This window comes from Dendropsophus ebraccatus, chromosome 1 (genome assembly GCF_027789765.1).
Source record: "Dendropsophus ebraccatus isolate aDenEbr1 chromosome 1, aDenEbr1.pat, whole genome shotgun sequence".
Taxonomy (NCBI): Eukaryota; Metazoa; Chordata; class Amphibia; order Anura; family Hylidae; genus Dendropsophus; species Dendropsophus ebraccatus.
Window position 1 is genome coordinate 2,568,353 of NC_091454.1, and position 25,997 is coordinate 2,594,349.

At 49.0% G+C, this 25,997-nt stretch overlaps 1 protein-coding gene across 6 annotated transcripts in view; it reads right to left on the bottom strand.

Annotated features, from left to right (window-relative positions):
- Positions 1-25,997, bottom strand: part of ABCC9 (ATP binding cassette subfamily C member 9) — a 127,507-nt gene that overhangs the window by 34,736 nt on the left and 66,774 nt on the right. For 4 of the 6 annotated variants that reach the window (XM_069963754.1, XM_069963746.1, XM_069963763.1 and 1 more), the window contains exons 16-24: positions 24,096-24,168; positions 23,791-23,896; positions 21,723-21,764; positions 18,561-18,599; positions 17,854-17,955; positions 16,193-16,277; positions 12,453-12,533; positions 11,651-11,788; positions 1,859-1,984 (exon numbers count right to left, since the gene is read on the bottom strand). In XM_069963754.1, the coding sequence (XP_069819855.1) occupies positions 1,859-1,984; positions 11,651-11,788; positions 12,453-12,533; positions 16,193-16,277; positions 17,854-17,955; positions 18,561-18,599; positions 21,723-21,764; positions 23,791-23,896; positions 24,096-24,168 (792 nt within the window). The remainder of the gene's footprint in view (positions 1-1,858; positions 1,985-11,650; positions 11,789-12,452; positions 12,534-16,192; positions 16,278-17,853; positions 17,956-18,560; positions 18,600-21,722; positions 21,765-23,790; positions 23,897-24,095; positions 24,169-25,997) is intronic. The other 2 variants (XM_069963781.1, XM_069963791.1) reach the window with 1 other exon arrangement.

Below are 25,997 nucleotides of genomic sequence, written 5' to 3' on the forward strand. Positions count from 1 at the left end.
AGCAGAATAGTGAGTGCAGCTCTGGAGGATGAGACATGATGCAACAGCAGAATAGTGAGTGCAGCTCTGGAGGATGAGACATGATGTAACAGCAGAATAGTGAGTGCAGCTCTGGAGGATGAGACATGATGCAACAGCAGAATAGTGAGTGCAGCTCTGGAGGATGAGACATGATGTAACAGCAGTATAGTGAGTGCAGCTCTGGAGAATGAAACAGGATGTAACAGCAGAATAGTGAGTGCAGCTCTGGAGGATGAGACATGATGCAACAGCAGAATAGTGAGTCCAGCTCTGGAGGATGAGACATGATGGAACAGCAGAATAGTGAGTGCAGCTCTGGAGGATGAGACAGAATGTAACAGCAGAATAGTGAGTGCAGCTCTGGAGAATGAGACAGGATATAACAGCAGAATAGTGAGTGCAGCTCTGGAGGATGAGACAGAATGTAACAGCAGAATAGTGAGTGCAGCTCTGGAGGATGAGACATGATGTAACAGCAGAATAGTAAGTGCTGCTCTGGAGGATGAGACATGATGTAAGAGCAGAATAGTGAGTGCAGCTCTGGAGGATGAGACATGATTTAACAGCAGAATAGTGAGTGCAGCTCTGGAGGATGAGACGTGATGTAACAGCAGAATAGTGAGTGCAGCTCTGGAGGATGAGACATGATGTAACAGCAGAATAGTGAGTGCAGCTCTGGAGGATGAGACATGATGTAGACGCTCTCCACAGCCGGCAGTAAATATGTCACAGTCAGGTAATAAACGTCTGCGCCCTCTCCCGCTGTCTTTCTCTCTCTCTCTTCCCCCTCTTCTCTCTCTCTCCCCCCCCTCTCCCTCTCTTTCCCCTCTCTCTCTCTCTTTCTCTCTCGCCCCCTCTCTCTCTCTCCCCCTCTCTCTTTCTCCCCCTCTCTCTCTCGCTCTCTCTCCCCCTCTCTCTTTCTCGCTCTCTCTCTCGCTCTCTCCCCCCCTCTCTATCTTTCTAGCCGTCTCTCTCTCCCCCTCTCTCTTTCTCGCTCTCTCTCTCGCCGTCTCTCTCTCTTTCTCCCCCTCTCTCTCTCGCTCTCTCTCGCCGTCTCTCTCTCGCTCTCTCTCGCCGTCTCTCTCTCGCTCTCTCTCCCCCTCTCTCTTTCTCCCCCTCTCTCTCTCGCTCTCTCTCCCCCTCTCTCTTTCTCGCTCTCTCTCCCCCTCTCTCTTTCTCGCTCTCTCTCTCGCCGTCTCTCTCTCACTCTCCCTCCTATCCCTCTATCTCTCTCTTTCTCTCGCCGCCTCGCTCTCTTTCTCCCCCTCTCTCTCTCGCTCTCTCTCGCCGTCTCTCTCTCGCTCTCTCTCCCCCTCTCTCTCTCTCCCCCTCTCTCTCTCGCTCTCTCTCCCCCTCTCTCTCTTTCTCGCTCTCTCTCTCGCTCTCTCTCCCCCCCTCTATCTTTCTAGCCGTCTCTCTCTCCCCCTCTCTCTTTCTCGCTCTCTCTCTCGCCCTCTCTCTCTCCCGCTCTCTCTCTCGCCGTCTCTCTCTCACTCTCCCTCCTATCCCTCTATCTCTCTTTCTCTCGCCCCCTCGCTCTCTTTCTCCCCCTCTCTCTCGCTCTCTCTCGCTCTCTCTCCCCCTCTCTCTTTCTCGCTCTCTCTCTCGTCGTCTCTCTCTCTCTCCCCCCTCTCTCTTTCTCGCTCTCTCTCCCCCCTCTCTATCTTTCTAGCCATCTCTCTCTCCCCCCTCTCTCTTTCTCGCTCTCTCTCTCGCCGTCTCTCTCTTTCTTTATACGGCTCCCACCTCATCATGTGCTGTGAGATTTATGAAGCCCCCGATGGATATGATGATTATAGGGGGGCAGGTCACATGACCCCTCCCCCCCCTCCGGTACCTTCTCCAGCTCCTGGTCCTGGCGGTTCATCAGGGTCTTCCAGTGCTCGTACAGCTCGTTGTCATTATTCTGGATATCCTTCAGCGTCCCCTCCCGCAGCACACAGCCGTCCTTCATGGCGATGATCTGCAACATGGAGGATAGTGGGGTGTAACATGGGGGATAGTGGGGTGTAACATGGGGGATAGTGGGGTGTAACATGGGGAATAGTGGGGTGTAACATGGGGGATAGTAGGGTGTAACATGGGGAATAGTGGGGTGTAACATGGGGGATAGTGGGGTGTAACATGGAGGATAGAGGGGTGTAACATGGAGGATAGAGGGGTGTAACATGGGGGATAGTGGGGTGTAACATGGGGAATAGTGGGGTGTAACATGGGGGATAGTAGGGTGTAACATGGGGAATAGTGGGGTGTAACATGGGGGATAGTGGGGTGTAACATGGGGGATAGTGGGGTGTAACATGGAGGATAGAGGGGTGTAACATGAAGGATAGAGGGGTGTAACATGGGGGATAGAGGGGTGTAACATGGGGGATAGTGGGGTGTAACATGGGGGATAGTGGGGTGTAACATGGGGGATAGTGGGGTGTAACATGGGGGATAGTGGGGTGTAACATGGGGGATAGTGGGGTGCAACATGGAGGATAGAGGGGTGCAACATGGGGGATAGAGGGGTGTAACATGGAGGATAGCGGGGTGTAACATGGGGGATAGCGGGGTGTAACATGGGGGATAGAGGGGTGTAACATGGGGGACAGCGGGGTGTAACATGGGGGACAGTGGGGTGTAACATGGGGGACAGTGGGGTGTAACATGGGGAATAGTGGGGTGTAACATGGGGGATAGAGGGGTGTAACATGGGGGATAGTGGGGTGTAACATGGGGAATAGTGGGGTGTAACATGGGGGATAGAGGGGTGTAACATGGGGGATAGTGGGGTGTAACATGGGGGATAGAGGGGTGTAACATGGGGGATAGAGGGGTGTAACATGGGGGATAGTGGGGTGTAACATGGGGGATAGTGGGGTGTAACATGGGGGATAGTGGGGTGTAACATGAGGGATAGTGGGGTGTAACATGAGGGATAGTGGGGTGTAACATGGAGGATAGAGGGGTGTAACATGGGGGATAGAGGGGTGTAACATGGGGGATAGAGGGGTGTAACATGGGGGATAGTGGGGTGTAACATGGGGGATAGTGGGGTGTAACATGGGGGATAATGGGGTGTAACATGGGGGATAGAGGGGTGTAACATGGAGGATAGTGGGGTGTAACATGGGGGATAGTGGGGTGTAACATGGGGGATAGTGGGGTGTAACATGGGGGATAGTGGGGTGTAACATGGGGGATAGTGGGGTGTAACATGGGGGATAGTGGGGTGTAACATGGGGGATAGTGGGGTGTAACATGGAGGATAGAGGGGTGTAACATGAAGGATAGAGGGGTGTAACATGGGGGATAGTGGGGTGTAACATGAGGGATAGTGGGGTGTAACATGGGGGATAGAGGGGTGTAACATGGGGGACAGTGGGGTGTAACATGGAGGACAGTGGGGTGTAACATGGGGGATAGTGGGGTGTAACATGGAGGATAGAGGGGTGTAACATGGGGGATAGAGGGGTGTAACATGGGGGATAGTGGGGTGTAACATGGGGGGATAGTGGGGGTGTAACATGGGGGATAGTGGGGTTTAACATGGGGGATAGCGGGGTGTAACATGGAGGATAGAGGGGTGTAACATGGGGGATAGTGGGGTGTAACATGGGGGATAGTGGGGTGTAACATGGGGGATAGTGGGGTGTAATATAGAGGATTATGGGGTGTAATATAGAGGAATTATGGGGTGTAATATAGAGGATTATGGGGTGAAATAAGGAGGATTATGGGGTGTATTAGAGAGGATTATGGGGTGTATTAGAGAGGATTATGGGGTGTATTAGAGAGTATTATGGGGTGTAAGAGGGATTACGGGGTGTAAGAGGGATAATGGGGTGTAATAGAGAGGATTATGGGGAATAATAGGGAGGATTATGGGGTGTAATATAGAGAGGATTATGGGGTGTAATATAGAGGGATTATGGGGTGTAATATAGAGGGATTATGGGGTGTAATATAGAGAGGATTATAGGGTGTAATATAGAGGATTATGGGGTGTAATATACAGAGGATTATGGGGTGTAATATACAGAGGATTATGGGGTGTAATATAGAGAGGATTATGGGGTGTAATATAGAGGATTATGGGGTGTAATATACAGAGGATTATGGGGTGTAATATAGAGAGGATTATGGGGTGTAATATAGAGAGGATTATGGGGTGTAATATAGAGAGGATTATGGGGTGTAATATAGAGAGGATTATGGGGTGTAATATAGAGGGATTATGGGGTGTAATATAGAGGGATTATGGGGTGTAATATAGAGAGGATTATGGGGTTTAATAGAGAGGATTATGGGGTGTAATAGAGAGGATTATGGGGTGTAATAGAGAGGATTATGGGGTGTAATAGAGAGGATTATGGGGTGTAATAGAGAGGATTATGGGGTGTAATAGAGAGGATTATGGGGTGTAATAGAGGGATTATGGGGTGTAATATAGAAGGATTATGGGGTGTAATATACAGAGGATTATGGGGTGTAATAGAGAGGATTATGGGGTGTAATATAGAGAGGATTATGGGGTGTAATATAGAGAGGATTATGGGGTGTAAAAGAGGATTATGGGGTGTAATATAGAGAGGATTATGGGGTGTAAAAGAGGATTATGGGGTGTAACAGAGGAATTATGGGGTGTAATATAGAGGATTATGGGGTGTAATATAGAGGATTATGGGGTGTAATAGAGAGGGATTATGGGGTATAATAGAGAGCATTATGGGGTGTAATAGAGAGGATTATGTTGTGTAATATAGCGGATTATGGGGTGTAATAGATAGGGATTATGGGGTGTAATATAGAGTGATTATGGGGTGTAATTTAGAGGGATTATGGGGTGCAATATAGAGTGATTATGGGGTGTAATAGAGGGATTAAGGGGTGTAATAAAGAGGATTATGGGGTGTAAAAGAGGATTATGGGGTGTAAAAGAGGATTATGGGGTGTAAAAGAGGATTATGGGGTGTAATATAGAGGGATTATGGGGTGTAATAGAGAGGATTATGGGGTGTAATATAGAGAGGATTATGGGGTGTAATATACAGAGGATTATGGGGTGTAATAGAGAGGATTATGGGGTGTAATATAGAGAGGATTATGGGGTGTAATATAGAGAGGATTATGGGGTGTAATATACAGAGGATTATGGGGTGTAATAGAGAGGATTATGGGGTGTAATATAGAGAGGATTATGGGGTGTAATATAGAGAGGATTATGGGGTGTAATAGAGAGGATTATGGGGTGTAATATAGAGGATTATGGGGTGTAATATAGAGAGGATTATGGGGTGTAATATAGAGAGGATTATGGGGTGTAATATAGAGAGGATTATGGGGTGTAATAGAGAGGATTATGGGGTGTAATATACAGAGGATTATGGGGTGTAATATAGAGAGGATTATGGGGTGTAATATAGAGAGGATTATGGGGTGTAATATAGAGAGGATTATGGGGTGTAATATAGAGAGGATTATGGGGTGTAATATAGAGAGGATTATGGGGTGTAATAGAGAGGATTATGGGGTGTAATATAGAGAGGATTATGGGGTGTAATAGAGAGGATTATGGGGTGTAATATAGAGAGGATTATGGGGTGTAATAGAGAGGATTATGGGGTGTAATATAGAGAGGATTATGGGGTGTAATATAGAGGATTATGGGGTGTAATATAGAGGATTATGGGGTGTAATAGAGAGGATTATGGGGTGTAATATAGAGAGGATTATGGGGTGTAATATAGAGAGGATTATGGGGGTGTAATATAGACAGGATTATGGGGTGTATATAGAGAGGATTATGGGGGTGTATATAGAGCAGGATTATGGGGTGTAATATAGAGAGGATTATGGGGTGTAATATACAGAGGATTATGGGGTGTAATATACAGAGGATTATGGGGTGTAATATACAGAGGATTATGGGGTGTAATATTCACTTAGACTTTATGCTTTCATTGTGCTTAATTTCTGCTTGTCTATTAGAAGTGAGGCAGGTCAGTTCTGCTGTACTGATCAGAGTGATGATGTGGATGATGGGAGTGATAATACATTCCCTGTGATTGGCAGTGAGGCAGGTCAGTTCTGCTGTACTGATCAGAGTGATGATGTGGATGATGGGAGTGATAATACATTCCCTGTGATTGGCAGTGAGGCAGGTCAGTTCTGCTGTACTGATCAGAGTGATGATGTGGATGATGGGAGTGATAATACATTCCCTGTGATTGGCAGTGAGGCAGGTCAGTTCTGCTGTACTGATCAGAGTGATGATGTGGATGATGGGAGCGATAATACATTCCCTGTGATTGGCAGTGAGGAGGTCAGTTCTGCTGTACTGATCCGAGTGATGATGTGGATGATGGGAGTGATAATACATTCCCTGTGATTGGCAGTGAGGAGGTCAGTTCTGCTGTACTGATCAGAGTGATGATGTGGATGATGGGAGTGATAATACATTCCCTGTGATTGGCAGTGAGGCAGGTCAGTTCTGCTGTACTGATCCGAGTGATGATGTGGATGATGGGAGTGATAATACATTCCCTGTGATTGGAAGTGAGGCAGGTCAGTTCTGCTGTACTGATCAGAGTGATGATGTGGATGATGGGAGCGATAATACATTCCCTGTGATTGGCAGTGAGGCAGGTCAGTTCTGCAGTACTGATTATGGGGTGTAATAGAGGGATTAAGGGGTGTAATAAAGAGGATTATGGGGTGTAATAGAGGGATTAAGGGGTGTAATAAAGAGGATTATGGGGTGTAAAAGAGGATTATGGGGTGTAAAAGAGGATTATGGGGTGTAAAAGAGGATTATGGGGTGTAAAAGAGGATTATGGGGTGTAAAAGAGGATTATGGGGTGTAATATAGAGGGATTATGGGGTGTAATATAGAGGGATTATGGGGTGTAATAGATAGGGATTATGGGGTGTAATAGAGAGGATTATGGGGTGTAATAGAGAGGATTATGGGGTGTAATATAGAGAGGATTATGGGGTGTAATATAGAGGATTATGGGGTGTAATATACAGAGGATTATGGGGTGTAATATACAGAGGATTATGGGGTGTAATATAGAGAGGATTATGGGGTGTAATATAGAGAGGATTATGGGGTGTAATATAGAGAGGATTATAGGGTGTAATATAGAGGATTATGGGGTGTAATATACAGAGGATTATGGGGTGTAATATACAGAGGATTATGGGGTGTAATATAGAGAGGATTATGGGGTGTAATATAGAGAGGATTATGGGGTGTAATATAGAGAGGATTATGGGGTGTAATATAGAGAGGATTATGGGGTGTAATATAGAGAGGATTATGGGGTGTAATATAGAGAGGATTATGGGGTGTAATATAGAGAGGATTATGGGGTGTAATATAGAGAGGATTATGGGGTGTAATAGAGAGGATTATGGGGTGTAATATAGAGAGGATTATGGGGTGTAATAGAGAGGATTATGGGGTGTAATATAGAGAGGATTATGGGGTGTAATAGAGAGGATTATGGGGTGTAATATAGAGAGGATTATGGGGTGTAATAGAGAGGATTATGGGGTGTAATATAGAGAGGATTATGGGGTGTAATATAGAGAGGATTATGGGGTGTAATAGAGAGGATTATGGGGTGTAATATTCACTTAGCCTTTATGCTTTCATTGTGCTTAATTTCTGCTTGTCTATTAGAAGTGAGGCAGGTCAGTTCTGCTGTACTGATCAGAGTGATGATGTGGATGATGGGAGTGATAATACATTCCCTGTGATTGGAAGTGAGGCAGGTCAGTTCTGCTGTACTGATCAGAGTGATGATGTGGATGATGGGAGTGATAATACATTCCCTGTGATTGGCAGTGAGGCAGGTCAGTTCTGCTGTACTGATCAGAGTGATGATGTGGATGATGGGAGTGATAATACATTCCCTGTGATTGGCAGTGAGGCAGGTCAGTTCTGCTGTACTGATCACAGTGATGATGTGGATGATGGGAGTGATAATACATTCCCTGTGATTGGCAGTGAGGCAGGTCAGTTCTGCTGTACTGATCAGAGTGATTATGTGGATGATGGGAGTGATAATACATTCCCTGTGATTGGCAGTGAGGCAGGTCAGTTCTGCTGTACTGATCAGAGTGATGATGTGGATGATGGGAGTGATAATACATTCCCTGTGATTGGCAGTGAGGAGGTCAGTTCTGCTCTACTGATCAGAGTGATGATGTGGATGATGGGAGCGATAATACATTCCCTGTGATTGGCAGTGAGGAGGTCAGTTCTGCTGTACTGATCAGAGTGATGATGTGGATGATGGGAGTGATAATACATTCCCTGTGATTGGCAGTGAGGCAGGTCAGTTCTGCTGTACTGATCACAGTGATGATGTGGATGATGGGAGTGATAATACATTCCCTGTGATTGGCAGTGAGGCAGGTCAGTTCTGCTGTACTGATCAGAGTGATTATGTGGATGATGGGAGTGATAATACATTCCCTGTGATTGGCAGTGAGGCAGGTCAGTTCTGCTGTACTGATCAGAGTGATGATGTGGATGATGGGAGTGATAATACATTCCCTGTGATTGGCAGTGAGGAGGTCAGTTCTGCTGTACTGATCCGAGTGATGATGTGGCTGATGGGAGTGATATATACCATTCCCTGTGATTGGCAGTGAGGCAGGTCAGTTCTGCTGTACTGATCCGAGTGATGATGTGGATGATGGGAGTGATAATACATTCCCTGTGATTGGCAGTGAGGAGGTCAGTTCTGCTCTACTGATCAGAGTGATGATGTGGATGATGGGAGCGATAATACATTCCCTGTGATTGGCAGTGAGGAGGTCAGTTCTGCTGTACTGATCAGAGTGATGATGTGGATGATGGGAGTGATAATACATTCCCTGTGATTGGCAGTGACGAGGTCAGTTCTGCTGTACTGATCAGAGTGATGATGTGGATGATGGGAGCGATAATACATTCCCTGTGATTGGAAGTGAGGCAGGTCAGTTCTGCTCTACTGATCAGAGTGATGATGTGGATGATGGGAGTGATAATACATTCCCTGTGATTGGCAGTGAGGCAGGTCAGTTCTGCTGTACTGATTAAGTGATGATGTGGATGATGGGAGTGATAATACATTCCCTGTGATTGGAAGTGAGGCAGGTCAGTTCTGCTGTACTGATCAGAGTGATCATGTGGATGATGGGAGTGATAATACATTCCCTGTGATTGGAAGTGAGGCAGGTCAGTTCTGCTCTACTGATCAGAGTGATGATGTGGATGATGGGAGTGATAATACATTCCCTGTGATTGGCAGTGAGGAGGTCAGTTCTGCAGTACTGATTACAGTGATGATGTGGATGATGGGAGTGATAATACATTCCCTGTGATTGGCAGTGAGGCAGGTCAGTTCTGCTGTACTGATCACAGTGATGATGTGGATGATGGGAGTGATAATACATTCCCTGTGATTGGCAGTGAGGCAGGTCAGTTCTGCTGTACTGATCAGAGTGATGATGTGGATGATGGGAGTGATAATACATTCCCTGTGATTGGCAGTGAGGCAGGTCAGTTCTGCTGTACTGATCAGAGTGATTATGTGGATGATGGGAGTGATAATACATTCCCTGTGATTGGCAGTGAGGCAGGTCAGTTCTGCTGTACTGATCAGAGTGATGATGTGGATGATGGGAGTGATAATACATTCCCTGTGATTGGCAGTGAGGAGGTCAGTTCTGCTGTACTGATCCGAGTGATGATGTGGATGATGGGAGTGATAATACATTCCCTGTGATTGGCAGTGAGGCAGGTCAGTTCTGCTGTACTGATCCGAGTGATGATGTGGATGATGGGAGTGATAATACATTCCCTGTGATTGGCAGTGAGGAGGTCAGTTCTGCTCTACTGATCAGAGTGATGATGTGGATGATGGGAGTGATAATACATTCCCTGTGATTGGCAGTGACGAGGTCAGTTCTGCTGTACTGATCACAGTGATGATGTGGATGATGGGAGTGATAATACATTCCCTGTGATTGGCAGTGAGGCAGGTCAGTTCTGCTCTACTGATCAGAGTGATGATGTGGATGATGGGAGTGATAATACATTTCCTGTGATTGGCAATGAGGCAGGTCAGTTCTGCTGTACTGATCCGAGTGATGATGTGGATGATGGGAGTGATAATACATTCCCTGTGATTGGAAGTGAGGCAGGTCAGTTCTGCTCTACTGATCAGAGTGATGATGTGGATGATAGGAGCGATAATACATTCCCTGTGATTGGAAGTGAGGCAGGTCAGTTCTGCTCTACTGATCAGAGTGATGATGTGGATGATGGGAGTGATAATACATTCCCTGTGATTGGCAGTGAGGCAGGTCAGTTCTGCTGTACTGATCACAGTGATGATGTGGATGATGGGAGTGATAATACATTCCCTGTGATTGGCAGTGAGGCAGGTCAGTTCTGCTGTACTGATCAGAGTGATGATGTGGATGATGGGAGTGATAATACATTCCCTGTGATTGGCAGTGAGGCAGGTCAGTTCTGCTGTACTGATCCGAGTGATGATGTGGATGATGGGAGTGATAATACATTCCCTGTGATTGGAAGTGAGGCAGGTCAGTTCTGCTCTACTGATCAGAGTGATGATGTGGATGATGGGAGCGATAATACATTCCCTGTGATTGGAAGTGAGGCAGGTCAGTTCTGCTCTACTGATCAGAGTGATGATGTGGATGATGGGAGTGATAATACATTCCCTGTGATTGGCAGTGAGGCAGGTCAGTTCTGCTGTACTGATTACAGTGATGATGTGGATGATGGGAGTGATAATACATTCCCTGTGATTGGCAGTGAGGCAGGTCAGTTCTGCTGTACTGATCACAGTGATGATGTGGATGATGGGAGTGATAATACATTCCCTGTGATTGGCAGTGAGGCAGGTCAGTTCTGCTCTACTGATCAGAGTGATGATGTGGATGATGGGAGTGATAATACATTCCCTGTGATTGGCAGTGAGGCAGGTCAGTTCTGCTGTACTGATCCGAGTGATGATGTGGATGATGGGAGTGATAATACATTCCCTGTGATTGGCAGTGAGGCAGGTCAGTTCTGCTCTACTGATCAGAGTGATGATGTGGATGATGGGAGTAATAATACATTCCCTGTGATTGGAAGTGAGGCAGGTCAGTTCTGCTGTACTGATCAGAGTGATGATGTGGATGATGGGAGTGATAATACATTCCCTGTGATTGGCAGTGAGGAGGTCAGTTCTGCTGTACTGATCAGAGTGATTCTGTGGATGATGGGAGTGATAATACATTCCCTGTGATTGGCAGTGAGGCAGGTCAGTTCTGCTGTACTGATCACAGTGATGATGTGGATGATGGGAGTGATAATACATTCCCTGTGATTGGCAGTGAGGCAGGTCAGTTCTGCTGTACTGATCACAGTGATGATGTGGATGATGGGAGTGATAATACATTCCCTGTGATTGGCAGTGAGGCAGGTCAGTTCTGCTGTACTGATCACAGTGATGATGTGGATGATGGGAGTGATAATACATTCCCTGTGATTGGAAGTGAGGCAGGTCAGTTCTGCTGTACTGATCAGAGTGATGATGTGGATGATGGGAGTGATGATAGCGGCTCTCACCCAGTCGGCGTGCGTCAGGTACTGCAGCTTGTGCGTCACCAGCACCACCGTCCTCTTATCCTCCTGCAGGAACTTCAGGATCCCTTCCTGCATCAGGTGATCGCTCAGATGGATGTCCAGAGCTGAGAAGGGGTCATCCTAGGGGCAAGGGTCAGAGGTCATTGGTCACTGCCTGTTCACACATGTGATGTGGGAATGTGAACAGGACCTTACAGCTGGGCCAGGGTCAGGGTGAGGTTAGAGGCTAAAGTGTGAGGTTAAAAGGTTAGAGGTCAGAGGTAAATATTAGAGATTAGGGTTAAAGCTCTTAGTCCTTGGAGGGGCAAGGGTTAAAGGTTAAAGGATAAGAATTAATTGAGGTGAAGGTTAGAGCAAATCTACAACTCCCATCATGTACCACTGTCCTAGAGTGATGGAAGACACTGGGATATAGGATAGGGTGGGGCTAGGGGCGGAGTGCGGGGTTAGAGGCGGAGAGCAGGGTTAGGGGAGGAGCAAAGGGTCAGGTTAGGGGCGAAGCACAAAGTTAGGGGCGGAGCGCAGGGTTAGGGGCGGAGAGCAGGGTTAGGGGAGGAGAGCAGGGTTAGGGGAGGAGCACAGAGTTAGAGGAGGACAGAGTTAGGGGCGGAGCGCAGGGTTAGGGGCAGAGCGCAGGGTTAGGGGCGGAGTGCAGAGTTAGGGGCGGAGAGCAGGGTTAGGGGAGGAGCACAGAGTTAGAGGAGGACAGAGTTAGGGGCGGAGCGCAGGGTTAGGGGCGGAGCGCAGGGTTAGGGGCAGAGCGTAGGGTTCGGACGGCTCTTACCAGGAATACGATGCTGGTGTTCTGGTAGAGCGCCCGCGCCACACAGATCCTCTGCCGCTGCCCACCACTCAGATTGATCCCCTAGAGAAAGAAAGCAGAGAGGTCATCGCCCCAGGGTCACCGGCTGCCGCAACATTATCCCTTACAGGGTGTGACCCCCCATTACCAATCACCGCTGGCACAGGAGGAGATGCTGCACTGATACACTGTAACACCCCCTCAGCACAGGAGGAGATGCTGCACTGATACACTGTAACACCCCCTCAGCACAGGAGGAGATGCTGCACTGATACACTGTAACACCCCCTCAGCACAGGAGGAGGAGATGCTGCACTGATACACTGTAACACCCCCTCAGCACAGGAGGAGGAGATGCTGCACTGATACACTGTAACACCCCCTCAGCACAGGAGGAGGAGATGCTGCACTGATACACTGTAACACCCCCTCAGCACAGGAGGAGGAGATGCTGCACTGATACACTGTAACATCACCTCAGCACAGGAGGAGGAGATGCTGCACTGATACACTGTAACATCCCCTCAGCACAGAGGGAGGAGATGCTGCACTGATACACTGTAACACCCCCTCAGCACAGGAGGAGGAGATGCTGCACTGATACACTGTAACATCCCCTCAGCACAGGAGGAGGAGATGCTGCACTGATACACTGTAACACCCCCTCAGCACAGGAGGAGATGCTGCACTGATACACTGTAACACCCCCTCAGCACAGGAGGAGATGCTGCACTGATACACTGTAACACCCCTCAGCACAGGAGGAGGAGATGCTGCACTGATACACTGTAACACCCCCTCAGCACAGGAGGAGGAGATGCTGCACTGATACACTGTAACACCCCCTCAGCACAGGAGGAGGAGATGCTGCACTGATACACTGTAACACCCCCTCAGCACAGGAGGAGATGCTGCACTGATACACTGTAACACCCCCTCAGCACAGGAGGAGATGCTGCACTGATACACTGTAACACCCCCTCAGCACAGGAGGAGGAGATGCTGCACTGATACACTGTAACATCCCCTCAGCACTGGAGGAGGAGATGCTGCACTGATACACTGTAACACCCCCTCAGCCAGGAGGAGGAGATGCTGCACTGATACACTGTAACATCCCCTCAGCACAGGGGGAGGAGATGCTGCACTGATACACTGTAACACCCCTCAGCACAGGAGGAGGAGATGCTGCACTGATTCACTGTAACACCCCCTCAGCACAGGAGGAGGAGATGCTGCACTGATACACTGTAACACCCCCTCAGCACAGGAGGAGGAGATGCTGCACTGATACACTGTAACACCCCCTCAGCACAGGAGGAGGAGATGCTGCACTGATACACTGTAACACCCCCTCAGCACAGGAGGAGGAGATGCTGCACTGATACACTGTAACATCCCCCTCAGCACTGGAGGAGATGCTGCACTGATACACTGTAACACCCCCTCAGCACAGGAGGAGGAGATGCTGCACTGATACACTGTAACACCCCCTCAGCACAGGAGGAGGAGATGCTGCACTGATACACTGTAACACCCCCTCAGCACAGGAGGAGGAGATGCTGCACTGATACACTGTAACACCCCCTCAGCACAGGAGGAGGAGATGCTGCACTGATACACTGTAACATCCCCTCAGCACAGGAGGAGGAGATGCTGCACTGATACACTGTAACACCCCTCAGCACAGGAGGAGGAGATGCTGCACTGATACACTGTAACATCCCCTCAGCACAGGAGGAGATGCTGCACTGATACACTGTAACACCCCTCAGCACAGGAGGAGATGCTGCACTGATACACTGTACACCCCCTCAGCACAGGAGGAGGAGATGCTGCACTGATACACTGTAACATCCCCTCAGCACAGGAGGAGGAGATGCTGCACTGATACACTGTAACACCCCCTCAGCACAGGAGGAGGAGATGCTGCACTGATACACTGTAACATCCCCTCAGCACAGGAGGAGATGCTGCACTGATACACTGTAACATCCCCCTCAGCAACAGGAGGAGGAGATGCTGCACTGATACACTGTAACACCCCCTCAGCACAGGAGGAGGAGATGCTGCACTGATACACTGTAACACCCCCTCAGCACAAGGAGGAGGAGATGCTGCACTGATACACTGTAACACCCCCTCAGCACAGGAGGAGATGCTGCACTGATACACTGTAACACCCCCTCAGCACAGGAGGAGGAGATGCTGCACTGATACACTGTAACATCCCCTCAGCACAGGAGGAGGAGATGCTGCACTGATACACTGTAACACCCCCTCAGCACAGGAGGAGATGCTGCACTGATACACTGTAACACCCCCTCAGCACAGGAGGAGATGCTGCACTAATACACTGTAACACCCCCTCAGCACAGGAGGAGGAGATGCTGCACTGATACACTGTAACACCCCCTCAGCACAGGAGGAGATGCTGCACTGATACACTGTAACATCCCCTCAGCACAAGGGGACATGCTGCACTGATACACTGTAACACCCCCTCAGCACAGGAGGAGGAGATGCTGCACTGATACACTGTAACACCCCCTCAGCACAGGAGGAGGAGATGCTGCACTGATACACTGTAACACCCCCTCAGCACAGGAGGAGGAGATGCTGCACTGATACACTGTAACACCCCCTCAGCACAGGAGGAGATGCTGCACTGATACACTGTAACATCCCCTCAGCACACGAGGAGATGCTGCACTGATACACTGTAACACCCCCTCAGCACAGGAGGAGGAGATGCTGCACTGATACACTGTAACACCCCCTCAGCACAGGAGGAGGAGATGCTGCACTGATACACTGTAACACCCCCTCAGCACAGGAGGAGGAGATGCTGCACTGATACACTGTAACACCCCCTCAGCACAGGAGGAGGAGATGCTGCACTGATACACTCTAACACCCCCTCAGCACAGGAGGAGGAGATGCTGCACTGATACACTGTAACACCCCCTCAGCACAGGAGGAGGAGATGCTGCACTGATACACTGTAACATCCCCTCAGCACAGGAGGAGATGCTGCACTGATACACTGTAACACCCCCTCAGCACAGGAGGAGGAGATGCTGCACTGATACACTGTAACATCCCCTCAGCACAGGAGGAGGAGATGCTGCACTGATACACTGTAACATCCCCTCAGCACAGGAGGAGATGCTGCACTGATACACTGTAACACCCCCTCAGCACAGGAGGAGGAGATGCTGCACTGATACACTGTAACACCCCCTCAGCACAGGAGGAGATGCTGCACTGATACACTGTAACATCCCCTCAGCACAGGAGGAGGAGATGCTGCACTGATACACTGTAACATCCCCTCAGCACAGGAGGAGGAGATGCTGCACTGATACACTGTAACATCCCCTCAGCACAGGAGGAGATGCTGCACTGATACACTGTAACACCCCCTCAGCACAGGAGGAGGAGATGCTGCACTGATACACTGTAACACCCCCTCAGCACAGGAGGAGATGCTGCACTGATACACTGTAACACCCCCTCAGCACAGGAGGAGGAGATGCTGCACTGATACACTGTAACATCCCCTCAGCACAGGAGGAGGAGATGCTGCACTGATACACTGTAACACCCCCTCAGCACAGGAGGAGGAGATGCTGCACTGATACACTGTAACACCCCCTCAGCACAGGAGGAGGAGATGCTGCACTGATACACTGTAACAGCCCCTCAGCAGATGATATTACCCTTTCTCCTATCTCGGTTTGATCCCCGAAGGGCAGGAGGTCGATGTCGGGTTGGAGGGAACAGGCGTCCGTCACTGCTTTATATCTGCAGGATGTGAGAACAGGGATCAGTGACTGTAGCAGAGACATCCCGACCCCAAGAGCGCAGACATTCAAACCTTGGCTTCCCGCACACTCTCTGCCCTCTCTTACCCCCCACACTCTCTGCCCTCTCTTACCCCGCACACTCTCTGCCCTCTCTTACCCCCCACACTCTCTGCCCTCTCTTACCCCCCACACTCTCTGCCCTCTCTTACCCCCCACACTCTCTGCCCTCTCTTACCCCCCACACTCTCTGCCCTCTCTTACCCCCCACACTCTCTGCCCTCTCTTACCCCCCACACTCTCTGCCCTCTCTTACCCCCCACACTCTCTGCCCTCTCTTACCCCCCACACTCTCTGCCCTCTCTTACCCCGCACACTCTCTGCCCTCTCTTACCCCGCACACTCTCTGCCCTCTCTTACCCCGCACACTCTCTGCCCTCTCTTACACCGCACACTCTCTGCCCTCTCTTACCCCCCACACTCTCTGCCCTCTCTTACCCCCCACACTCTCTGCCCTCTCTTACCCCGCACACTCTCCGCACTCTCTTACCCCGCACACTCTCTGCCCTCTCTTACCCCGCACACTCTCTGCCCTCTCTTACCCCGCACACTCTCTGCCCTCTCTTACCCCGCACACTCTCTGCCCTCTCTTACCCCGCACACTCTCTGCCCTCTCTTACCCCGCACACTCTCTGCCCTCTCTTACCCCCCACACTCTCTGCCCTCTCTTACCCCGCACACTCTCTGCCCTCTCTTATCCCGCACACTCTCTGCCCTCTCTTACCCCCCCACACTCTCTGCCCTCTCTTACCCCCCACACTCTCTGCCCTCTCTTATCCCGCACACTCTCTGCCCTCTCTTATCCCGCACACTCTCTGCCCTCTCTTATCCCGCACACTCTCTGCCCTCTCTTACCCCCCACACTCTCTGCCCTCTCTTACCCCCCACACTCTCTGCCCTCTCTTACCCCCCACACTCTCTGCCCTCTCTTACCCCCCACACTCTCTGCCCTCTCTTACACCGCACACTCTCTGCCCTCTCTTACCCCCCACACTCTCTGCCCTCTCTTACCCCCCACACTCTCTGCCCTCTCTTACCCCCCACACTCTCTGCCCTCTCTTACCCCGCACACTCTCTGCCCTCTTACCCCGCACACTCTCTGCCCTCTCTTACACCGCACACTCTCTGCCCTCTCTTACCCCCCACACTCTCTGCCCTCTCTTACCCCCCACACTCTCTGCCCTCTCTTACCCCCCCACACTCTCTGCCCTCTCTTACACCGCACACTCTCTGCCCTCTCTTACCCCCCACACTCTCTGCCCTCTCTTACCCCCCACACTCTCTGCCCTCTCTTACCCCCCACACTCTCTGCCCTCTCTTACCCCGCACACTCTCTGCCCTCTTACCCCGCACACTCTCTGCCCTCTCTTACACCGCACACTCTCTGCCCTCTCTTACCCCCCACACTCTCTGCCCTCTCTTACCCCCCACACTCTCTGCCCTCTCTTACCCCCCACACTCTCTGCCCTCTCTTACCCCGCACACTCTCCGCACTCTCTTACACCCGGGGGTCTCACCTTTGCTTGTTGAACGGGCTCCCAAAGGTGATGTTCTCCTCCACGGTGGCGTTGAGCAGCCACGGCTTCTGTCCAGCATAAGCCACCGAATATCGATTCTTACTGGAAATGAGAGTGCAGAGTTTAAGAGCACGAAGACACGCCCCCAAGGAGCAGAGCACACCCCCTCCCCGAGGAGCAGAGGACACGCCCCCAAGGAGCAGCTATCCTCCAATCACAATGGACAATCCAGAGAACCCAACACCAAGCAAGTTAATGTTACAGATAATTGTCAATGGGCCAAACCCCAGCGGGAGGGGCCCGAGGGGACGGATCGTTATCTGGTTATTACAGTCCAGGCCAGAGAGAGAAGCAGCCATATGTTAGCCAGGGGCCCGATGGGGAAGAGGAGGATGGAACTGGAATCTAGAACAGAGAAGACGTGGAGAAACAATGATCCAGGTTATGGCCGCCCCGGTGTTAGTGAGCGCGGCCCCCACGGACGACCCGCCAGGATCAGCATCCCTGCAAATGAAGGAGAATGAGAGGGGAGGAGCAAAGTTACGGTTAACGGATGAAGGGGAGGGGCACACAGCTGAAAATGAAGAGACTTTGGTTAATGGAGGCGGAGCCCCGGCAGATTACTGGATTAGCCACCACGAGCGCAACAATCACCAGCACCGGCAATGGGGGGGAAATACCCGGCAGTTACCCCACAGAGGTAGTACCTGTCCTCATCCTCAGAGCAGCAATCACATTCTCCTAGGCTGCAAGTTACCGCAGAAGAGAAAGAAACACAAGACGTCACAAAAACAAGACAACATTAACCCCGCCCCCGAGGAGCCCTCTCCATATCACTATTGTGTAATGTCATGTCTGTGCTCCAGAGCTGCACTCACTATTCTGCTGTTACATCATGTCTCATCCTCCAGAGCTGCACTCACTATTCTGCTCTTACATCACGTCTCATCCTCCAGAGCTGCACTCACTATTCTGCTGTTACATCATGTCTCATCCTCCAGAGCTGCACTCACTATTCTGCTGTTACATCATGTCTCATCCTCCAGAGCTGCACTCACTATTCTGCTCTTACATCATGTCTCATCCTCCAGAGCTGCACTCACTATTCTGCAGTTACATCATGTCTCATCCTCCAGAGCTACACTCACTATTCTGCTGTTGTCCAGCCAGAGGGAAAATGACTGATCCTGTATACTGCACCACACAGGAGAGCCGACTGATCCTATATACTACACCACACAAGAGAGCTGACTGATCCTATATACCAGGCCACACAGGAGAGCCGACTGATCCTATATACTACACCACACAGGAGAGCCAACTGATGATATATACCAGGCAACACAGGAGAGCTGACTGATCCTATATACTACACCACACAGGAGAGCCGACTGATCCTATATACTACACCACACAGGAGAGCCGACTGATCCTATATAATACACCACACAGGAGAGCCGACTGATCCTATATAATACACCACACAGGAGAGCCGACTGATCCTATATACTACACCACACAGGAGAGCTGACTGATCCTATATACTACACCACACAGGAGAGCCAACTGATCCTATATACTACACCACACAGGAGAACTGACTGATCCTATATACTACACTACACAGGAGAGCTGACTGATCCTATATACGCCACCACACAGGAGAGCCGACTGATCATGTATACTACACCACACAGGAGAGCTGACTGATCATGTATACTACACCACACAGGAGAGCTGACTGATCCTCTATACTACACCACACAGGAGAGCTGACTGATCCTATATACTACACCACACAGGAGAACTGACTGATCCTATATACTACACCACACAGGAGAGCTGACTGCTCCTATATATTACACCACACAGGAGAGCTGACTGATCCTCTATACTACACCACACAGGAGAGCCGACTGATCCTATATACTACACCACACAGGAGAGCTGACTGATCATGTATACTACACCACACAGGAGAGCTGACTGATCCTATATACTACACCACACAGGAGAGCTGACTGATCCTATATACTACACTACACAGGAGAGCTGACTGATCCTATATTCTACACCACACAGGAGAGCCGACTGATCATGTATACTACACCACACAGGAGAACTGACTGATCCTATATACTACACCACACAGGAGAGCTGACTGATCATGTATACTACACCACACAGGAGAGCTGACTGATCCTATATACTACACCACACAGGAGAGCTGACTGATCCTATATACTACACTACACAGGAGAGCTGACTGATCCTATATTCTACACCACACAGGAGAGCCGACTGATCATGTATACTACACCACACAGGAGAGCTGACTGATCCTATATACTACACCACTCAGGAGAGCTGACTGCTCCTATATACTACACCACACAGGAGAGCCGACTGATTGTATATACTACACCACACAGGAGAGCTGACTGATCATGTATAATACACCACACAGGAGAGCCGACTGATCATGTATAATACACCACACAGGAGAGCCGACTGATCCTATATACTACACCACACAAGAGAGCTGACTGATCCTATATACCAGGCAACACAGGAGAGCTGACTGATCCTATATACTACAACACACAGCAGAGCCGACTGATCCTATATACTACCCCACACAGGAGAGCCGACTGATCCTATATAATACACCACACAGGAGAGCTGACTGATCCTCTATACTACACCACACAGGAGAGCCGACTGATCCTATATACTACACCACACAGGAGAGCTGACTGATCCTATATAATACACCACACAGGAGAGCCGACTGATCCAATATACTACACCACACAGGAGAGCTGACTGATCCTATATACCAGGCAACACAGGAGAGCTGACTGATCCTATATACTACACCACACAGGAGAGACGACTGATCATGTATACTACACCACACAGGAGAGCTGACTGATCCTCTATATTACACCACACAGGAGAGCCGACTGATCATGTATAATACACCACACAGGAGAGCCGACTGATCCTATATACTACACCACACAGGAGAGCTGACTGATCATGTATACTACACCACACAGGAGAGCTGACTGATCATGTATACTACACCACACAAGAGAGCTGACTGATCCTATATACTACACCACACAGGAGAGCTGACTGATCCTATATACTACACCACACAGGAGAGCTGACTGATCCTCTATACTACACCACACAGGAGAGCCGACTGATCCTATATACTACACCACACAGGAGAGCCGACTGATCCTATATACTACACCACTCAGGAGAGCTGACTGATCCTATATATTACACCACACAGCAGAGCTGACTGATCCTATATTCTACACCACACAGGAGAGCCGACTGATCCTATATACTACCCCACACAGGAGAGCCGACTGATCCTATATACTACACCACACAGGAGAGCTGACTGCTCCTATATATTACACCACACAGCAGAGCTGACTGCTCCTCTATATTACACCACACAGGAGAGCCGACTGATCCTATATACTACACCACACAGGAGAGCCGACTGATCATGTATACTACACCACACAGGAGAGCTGACTGATCCTATATACTACACCACACAGGAGAGCTGACTGATCCTATATACTACACCACACAGGAGAGCTGACTGATCCTATATACTACACCACACAGGAGAGCTGACTGATCCTATATACTACACCACACAGGAGAGCTGACTGATCCTCTATACTACACCACACAGGAGAGCCGACTGATCCTATATACTACACCACACAGGAGAGCCGACTGATCCTATATACTACACCACACAGGAGAGCCGACTGATCCTATATACTACACCACTGGATGACTGGAGGTTATGCATCTATACACGGCCGTAATACCTGAAGAGTCCGTCCGTACCCCGGAAGCCTTTCTGGCGGAGCCTGAAATGTGCAGTAAAAGTCGTTATATATACGAGACAGCAAACCCCGAACCGCAGAGCCAGACTATACCATTATATCAGGGTGGTATCACACAGGAGGAGATTAGATACAGGAGCTGGTCAGCATGTGATGGGGGTGTGGATCTCTGGGGCAGTATCACACAGGAGGAGCTTAGATACAACAGCTGATCAGCATGTGATGGGGGTGTGGATCTCTGGGGCCGTATCACACAGAATGAGCTTAGATACAGGAGCTGGTCAGCATGTGATGGGGGTGTGGATCTCTGGGGCTGTATCACACAGAATGAGCTTAGATACAACAGCTGATCAGCATGTGATGGGGGTGTGGATCTCTGGGGCTGTATCACACAGAATGAGCTTAGATACAACAGCTGATCAGCATGTGATGCAGAGTGTGGATCTCTGGGGCTGTATCACACAGAATGAGCTTAGATACAGCAGCTGATCAGCATGTGATGGGGGTGTGGATCTCTGGGGCGGTATCACACAGAATGAGCTTGGATACAGCAGCTGATCAGCATGTGATGGGGGTGTGGATCTCTGGGGTTGTATCACACAGAATGAGCTTAGATACAACAGCTGATCAGCATGTGATGGGGGTGTGGATCTCTGGGGCTGTACCACACAGAATGAGCTTAGATACAGCAGCTGATCAGCATGTGATGGGGGTGTGGATCTCTGGGGCAGTATCACACAGGAGGAGCTTAGATACAACAGCTGATCAGCATGTGATGGGGGTGTGGATCTCTGGGGTTGTACCACACAGAATGAGCTTAGATACAGCAGCTGCTCAGCATGTGATGCGGAGTTTGGATCTCTGGGGCTGTACCACACAGAATGAGCTTAGATACAGCAGCTGATCAGCATGTGATGGGGGTGTGGATCTCTGGGGCTGTACCACACAGAATGAGCTTAGATACAACAGCTGATCAGCATGTGATGGGGTGTGGATCTCTGGGGCAGTATCACACAGGAGGAGCTTAGATACAACAGCTGATCAGCATGTGATGGGGGTGTGGATCTCTGGGGTTGTACCACACAGAATGAGCTTAGATACAGCAGCTGCTCAGCATGTCATGGGGGTGTGGATCTCTGGGGCTGTATCACACAGAATGAGCTTAGATACAACAGCTGATCAGCATGTGATGGGGGTGTGGATCTCTGGGGCTGTATCACACAGAATGAGCTTAGATACAGCAGCTGATCAGCATGTGATGGGGGTGTGGATCTCTGGGGCTGTACCACACAGAATGAGTTTAGATACAGCAGCTGATCAGCATGTGATGCGGAGTTTGGATCTCTGGGGCCGTATCACACAGGAGGAGCTTAGATACAGCAGCTGATCAGTATGTGATGGGGGTGTGGATCTCTGGGGCTGTATCACACAGGAGGAGCTTAGATACAGCAGCTCCACTAATTGGAGAATAGAGTTCAGATTAACTTAGATACCTCTATAGGGGAGGTACCAGAGTTTAGATCTCTTTGAATGTATCACACAAGAAGAGCTTAGATACATCTCTAAAGAGGTGTAGTGCAAGGCGGATCATTAAGGCTGCACCACACTCTGAAGCACTTGATGGGGGTATAGTGCAGACGAGCTTAGATACAGTACATACAGCTTAGATACAGTACATCATTATTTTAGGTTCCCATCAGGGATCTGAAAAACTGGGGGTCCTATAGGCTCCGCCCTCAGCCAATCAGCTGAGCCAAGAAGGGTCACATGGCACATCCTCCTGCCCTCTTGACGCCTTAGAATCAGGAAGAGTCATGTCTCTGTGGGGGGCGGGGCTAACTTCCTCTTGCCCCTGCTCAGCTCACTGGGAGGCCCCTCAGCGAGGATTGCATAAAATAAAAAAACACAACATACATAGAGAGTGTAACGTCCAATCAGCTGGCAGCGCTAAGAAAGGGTTAAAATGAAGAAGTTCAGACTGCGCTGGTGATAACCGCAGAGACGCCTCCTGTAAGATAATTCCCAATGACCAGTAATAAGCGCCACTTACTTGTTCCAACAAACGCGTCCCTCCAGCGTCTGCATCTCCCCGAGAATTGCGAGCAGCAGCGAGGATTTACCGCAGCCCACCTGCCCCACCACCATGGTCAGCTGACCTGCGCCAAAGAACAACAGGAGTCATGTGACTGAAGCCGGAGGAGGAGCTTATAACAGCTAGAATATCCATTAACAGATTATTAGATGGTGTAAGCTCCGCCCCCCGGCTCTGCTGACGGACTGAAAGGAAGCAACAGCAGAATAGTGAGTGCAGCTCTGGAGGACACAATGTGAGATAAGAATGGGAAGAGATCTAACCTGTTGGTATCTGGATATCAATGTTGGATAATGTAGCTAAGCCGGTTCCCCAAGAGAAGTATCCACCGTACACCTGGAGGAGAAACCAAGGGGAGATACAATGTCATTCTAGATGTAGATACAGCCTGACTCCTCCCATGTACAGGTGATACAGTAGATACAATGTACATATAGATGTAGATACAGTCTGACTCCTCCCATGTACAGGTGATACAGTAGATACAATGTAATTCTAGATGTAGATACAGCCTGACTCCTCCCATGTACAGGTGATACAGTAGATACAATGTACATATAGATGTAGATGAAGCCTGACTCCTCCCATGTACAGGTGATACAGTAGATACAATGTCATTCTAGATGTAGATACAGCCTGACTCCTCCCATGTACAGGTGATACAGTAGATACAATGTACATATAGATGTAGATACAGCCTGACTCCTCCCATGTACAGGTGATACAGTAGATACAATGTAATTCTAGATGTAGATACAGTCTGACTCCTCCCATGTACAGGTGATACAGCAGATACAATGTCATTCTAGATGTAGATACAGCCTGACTCCTCCCATGTACAGGTGATACAGTAGATACAATGTACATATAGATGTAGATACAGTCTGACTCCTCCCATGTACAGGTGATACAGTAGATACAATGTACATATAGATGTAGATACAGTCTGACTCCTCCCATGTACAGGTGATACAGTAGATACAATGTACATATAGATGTAGATACAGTCTGACTCCTCCCATGTACAGGTGATACAGTAGATACAATGTACATATAGATGTAGATACAGTCTGACTCCTCCCATGTACAGGTGATACAGTAGATACAATGTACATATAGATGTAGATACAGCCTGACTCCTCCCATGTACAGGTGATACAGTAGATACAATGTACATATAGATGTAGATACAGCCTGACTCCTCCCATGTACAGGTGATACAGTATATACAATGTCATTCTAGATGTAGATACAGCCTGACTCCTCCCATGTACAGGTGATACAGTAGATACAATGTAATTCTAGATGTAGATACAGTCTGACTCCTCCCATGTACAGGTGATACAGTAGATACAATGTCATTCTAGATGTAGATACAGTCTGACTCCTCCCATGTACAGGTGATACAGTAGATACAATGTACATATAGATGTAGATACAGTCTGACTCCTCCCATGTACAGGTGATACAGTAGATACAATGTACATATAGATGTAGATACAGTCTGACTCCTCCCATGTACAGGTGATACAGTAGATACAATGTCATTCTGTCATTCTAGATGTAGATACAGCCTGACTCCTCCCATGTACAGGTGATACAGTAGATACAATGTACATATAGATGTAGATACAGTCTGACTCCTCCCATGTACAGGTGATACAGTAGATACAATGTACATATAGATGTAGATACAGCCCGACTCCTCCCATGTACAGGTGATACAGTAGATACAATGTACATATAGATGTAGATACAGTCTGACTCCTCCCATGTACAGGTGATACAGTAGATACAATGTACATATAGATGTAGATACAGTCTGACTCCTCCCATGTACAGGTGATACAGCAGATACAATGTAATTCTAGATGTAGATACAGTCTGACTCCTCCCATGTACAGGTGATACAGTAGATACAATGTACATATAGATGTAGATACAGCCTGACTCCTCCCATGTACAGGTGATACAGTAGATACAATGTACATATAGATGTAGATACAGTCTGACTCCTCCCATGTACAGGTGATACAGTAGATACAATGTACATATAGATGTAGATACAGCCGACTCCTCCCATGTACAGGTGATACAGTAGATACAATGTACATATAGATGTAGATACAGCCTGACTCCTCCCATGTACAGGTGATACAGTAGAT